Source organism: Eimeria acervulina, genomic scaffold (genome assembly GCF_000499425.1).
Source record: "Eimeria acervulina Houghton genomic scaffold, Eah_scaff907, whole genome shotgun sequence".
In the NCBI taxonomy this organism is placed as follows: domain Eukaryota; phylum Apicomplexa; class Conoidasida; order Eucoccidiorida; family Eimeriidae; genus Eimeria; species Eimeria acervulina.
The window spans coordinates 5101-9604 of record NW_013549524.1 but is presented as its reverse complement, the minus strand read 5'-3'; the positions used below and the strand labels follow the sequence as shown (position 1 = coordinate 9604).

Sequence of the window (4504 nt, the reverse complement as noted above, 5' to 3'; positions counted from 1 at the left end):
AGCTCTCGCTATGCAGCTGTTTGGCTAGTCAGCGTGAATCCTAGTTAGCTGGATAGCTAGCTACCCGTTACAAAGATGAAGCGGGAGATGTGTAAAACGTACTACTCTATCGCCAAAAAGCTTAGCCTAGTCAGCTGGCCTAGCTAGCCGTCCGTCTAACTATCTAGCTAGCTGGCTTTCTACTCTAGCTGGAAGTCTATCTAGCTATCTAGCTAGCTGGCTTGCTATTCTAGCTAGCTGGCTAGGTAGCTTCCTAGCAAGCTGGTGGGCGTCCCAGCTGCGCAGCCCTGGGTGCCAGAGCAGTTTGCACGCAGCAGGATGCCTACGGAGATGCGACGGGTTCGCCGCGACGCAAACAACAGCGGCAGTTCAGCCAGTTGCTGGCTATATATACAAGGAAATATGCAAGCCTTTGCTTATTATATAATATAATGAATTTTAAGTAGGCAGTTCTTTGGCTATAAAAAAACAGCCAATTCTTTCCGTTGAAAGACCAGTGCTTGAGGTGTCTGGACACCGTAAAACTTCCGGCGAGGCATATTCATGAAGCATCATTACGCATACATCCAATAATATTAAATAGTAGCATATATATAATACTACTGACTGTCATACGCGTATATTGTGTTCAAAAATATTAAACAACATTTACACCAATAGTACAAACAGTAATTTGTGTGTAGGATAAAAGTGTGTATATAAATAATGCATATATATATATATATGCATACGTGTATGATATATATATACAATGCATACAAGCGAATCAATAAACATACATTCAATAATCAATTTTTATAGAGGACACGGACTCAGCCCCCTGCAGCCAACTGCCAGCAGGTTGTGGCGACCATACACCCGAGAGGGCTGCTGCATGCATACAGCCTGCATGTATGCAGTCTGCACGCATTCATGCACCATATAAAACCAATCTGCATCTGGAATATCTGGAGAAGTACTGCATTGCTGTGAGGGGTGATGTTGTACCTACACCACAACGAAAGCACAAGTGCGTGCAGATACACCCAACCGGAAAACCTTTTGCATATGCACCTCAACATCGATGCAAAAAGAATTAGCTCAGCCTCCACTACCTAGCTATCCAGATAGCCATCCAAACAACTAGCTAGCTAGCTAGCTAGATAGGGGACGCGTGCATCCAGCCGTTGTAAAACTCTGGCTGGGATGACGCCCAGCTAGCTAGCTGGCTAGCCATCCAGCTAGCAAGCTAGCTACCTAGCTAGCTAGTTAGGGTGCGCGAGCGTCTATCCACTGAACAACTTTGGCTAAAATGAGGTCTCCGTCTGTTTCGCTTGCGAAGCTGTGGTGTACGTCCAGCCCATTGAGCGACAAGTCGGCGTGCTGCTGCTGCAGTTCTTGCTGCAGCTCCAGCGGCACTTTTTGTCTGAACTCCTCCTCACTTCTCGCCATGTCCGCCTCTGCTGCTGCTGCTGCTGCTGCTGATGCTCCTGCTGCTGGTTCTGCTTGTGCGTTGCTGCTTGAGGGAGGAACTGCATTTACAGCAATTAGAGTTTTGTCTATTACTCCGCTGAGTCCCTTATAGAAAGACAAAGCGCCTCTAATTCCGCACTGTTCATCTAGAGCATTATGAACGACAAGGAGGGATTTGCAGCACTTTTCGTTTATTTTGGCTGTCTCCTCGGGGTGTATAGGCAGCTCTGCCTTCCCCAGAAGCTGGAGCGCCGTGTTAGCGCGAGTGCCGTGGTGTATGTACAGCGGATCTCTTCTTCTATGTTCTGTTTCTGTTTCGAATTTCGTTTCTAATTTATTTCGAGTGATTTGCATGTGCGGTAGCCAACGCGCCAGCTGCTGCACCAGCGGTCTGGTGTACGTCCACCTTACGTTGCGCTTTGCTTCCTCAACATCAAACATAGGAGACAACAACACCGCTCCCCGAAGAAAAAAATACTCTCTAATCAAACGACAAGCATCCGAAGCAGCACACACCTGTGTTCCTTCCGCTGCTCCTCCTGTTGCTCCTCCTCCTGTTGCTCCTGCTGCTGCGCTTTCCGCTGCTGCAGCAGCAGCAACAGCAGGCTGTCCTGAAGCAGCAGCAGCAACAGCAGCAGCAAGTTCTGGGAAGGTATTGAGAAGGAGTGCTGTATCTTGAGAGGTCTCCATACACCTCGCGGCCGTCCAACCCCCTAAAGAAGAACCGACGATAAAGAAAGGGAAAGAAGAATCAATTGGCAGCAAACACAACTTGTCTTCTTCTTTTGCGTTTTGTTTATCCTCCTCTCCGTCTTGTTCATCTTTCTGTTTGTTTTGTCTCTCATCTTCCTCGTCTTGTTTGCTCTCCTTGGCGTTTTGCTCTTGCTGTTCGTTTGTTGCTGCCAGCTGTTGCTCTTCCTTTGTGGGCTGCGCCGGTACTTCTACGCCGCCACTCCTGCTGCTGCTGCTGCTGGTGCTGCTGCTGCGCAGCAGCAACATTTTCCTCTTAAGTACGAGCAGCATCTGCAGCGCGTCGAGGGCCAAGTCCTCTAATTCCCTTACTGCACAGCGGCAGCCTCCCCAGCCCTCAGATAGACCATGGCTTTGCATGTCTAGACAGCAGACAATAAAACCACTCAAGTTGAGGGATTCAACAATACTGCCGCGGTATTGAGGGGTGCCTAGACACCCCACGCAACCGCAGCCTGCTGCTGCTCCTGCTGCTGCTGCTGCTGTTGATCCTGCTGCTCTAACCGCTATCGGCTGTTCCTGAGATGTCTTCTGCTCTCCTACATCCTTCTCCTCCTCCTGATGCTTCTGCTGCTCTTGCTGCTGCTCCTTCTGCTGCTGCTGCTGCTGTAGTAATTGTTTGTCCAGCGCGCTGTGGGGTGTATATCCGTGAATGCGAGGGTCTCTACGAACTGAAGGAGAAGCAGAATAACGCCTAAGCCAAGAGAAGCGCGAGTGAGACTGATACCCATGCAGTAGCAGCACAACACCTCTGCTGTTCTTTGCTGCTTCGCGCTTGCAGTGCACGCACAGCTCCTCTACAACGTCTTGCTCATCCTGCTGCTGCTGCTGCTGTTGCTGCGCAGATCTGCTGCTGGTGAAGGGAAAGTTGGGCGTGCCTGAGAGGCGACATGCTGCTGGCGCATCTTCTCTTTTCTTTTTGACGCAGCAACACTTGCTGCTGCTGCTGTTGGTGCTGTTGCTGCTGTTGCTGCTGCTGCTCGTGACGGGGTACCAGATGTAGTAATGCAGCGTTAAACCCTGAGAGTTAATAAACTGGCCGTGTTCCGGTCTTCCATCTAGAGGGTAGCAAGCTTTATCTTCTTTTGCAGCTCGAAGCTCAACAGAACGAGATAGAGGGTCTGATGATATCACCTCCCAGTCCAGGGCCGGGAGCAACCTGCTGCTGCTGTCGCTTCTGCTGCTGATGATGCCTTTGCTGATTTGGTTCTTCTCGCTGCTGCTGCTACTGCTGCTGCTGCTGCTGGACTTCAGCGGGGAAGATGCGGCGTTCCCCATCGTTTAAAGGCTGGGCGCCGCAGGGGACAAAGCTTTGGGGAGGAAAAGATATTGAATACAGGGGGCAGAAGGATTATTGTGATAAATCCTCCTCTGCACTGAAGTAGGAAGGCAAATAAAAACGAATAAGGAACGCCAGCAAAGAGCTGCAAGGCGACGGCTGCGATGTCTGTTGAGGTGGTAGGTAGTACATAAGCGGAAGGTAGGAAACCTGTTATAGGGGGAAACTATGTTTTCAACGCAATTGAAAGGAAATAAGCATTAATAATAGATTTACTCTACATTCATTCATTGATTTGGTATTTAAAATAGCCCTTTATTCTGCAGCTTTCGCTGCCGACCTGGCGTCATGCCCACTGATCGGCGGGCGGCAGCGGCATGCGATGGGAAGCGGCGGCTGTTTGGACAAAAAGCGAGAACAAGGCGAAGGAAAGAATAAACAAAAGAAAAGACGGAATTAAATCCAAAGCAAAGCAAAGAAAGAAGTTAAAGTGCTTCTCGGGTTTCCGTCCGGCCCGTCGCTAGACCACCCGCCACGAGCTACTCATACACCTCAACTGCAGCAAATTTAAAAGCTTGGAAGTCCAGACAACGACCTCCAAAACTAATTACAATGGTCGTTTCTTTTAGAGGTTGTAATTTGCGCAAACCTCGCGAGATCAGCGGCAACGCCCGCCCCGCCTCATCGCCACCAACTGCATGTACACCTCAAACTTGAATACACGGTTTCCTTGGCTTCCTCTCCTTTTCTGTCACTCTCCCTAAATACCCAAGTTGACTGACCAGCAGTACAGCAGAGGCTCGCCAGCTCTGGGGCTGCGAGCCGCCGGGAACGTGGATCTAGGTTTAGCGTTTGGTGTCTAGGGTTTAGGGCTTAGGGAACTCCAGATGCGTGCGCCGCCTCAACAGCGACGAACCAGCAGATGAGGCGACCCACGAGTGGGATTTGCGCAGCCGCTCCTGGAAAGGAGGATGAGGAACTGCAACTGCAGCAGCGGCGGCACCAGCTGCAGCAGCAGCAGCA

General features: G+C 50.2%; 2 protein-coding genes across 2 annotated transcripts in view; one reads left to right on the top strand and one right to left on the bottom strand.

Moving 5' to 3' along the window:
* Positions 1-1248: 1248 nt before the first annotated feature.
* Positions 1249-3480, bottom strand: EAH_00051840 (hypothetical protein, conserved; the record flags this gene model as incomplete). The annotated part of the gene is made up of 1 exon (XM_013394112.1): positions 1249-3480. One exon carries the CDS (start codon positions 3478-3480, stop codon positions 1249-1251), a length of 2232 nt encoding a protein of 743 aa, XP_013249566.1.
* Positions 3481-3645: 165 nt separating this feature from the next.
* EAH_00051830 (hydrolase, alpha/beta fold family domain containing protein, putative) overlaps positions 3646-4504 on the top strand; it is a gene marked incomplete at both ends in the record, with an annotated part of 5653 nt that continues 4794 nt past the window's right edge. Inside the window, one exon of the mRNA XM_013394111.1 lies at positions 3646-3660. Coding sequence (XP_013249565.1) covers positions 3646-3660 — 15 coding nt within the window. The remainder of the gene's footprint in view (positions 3661-4504) is intronic.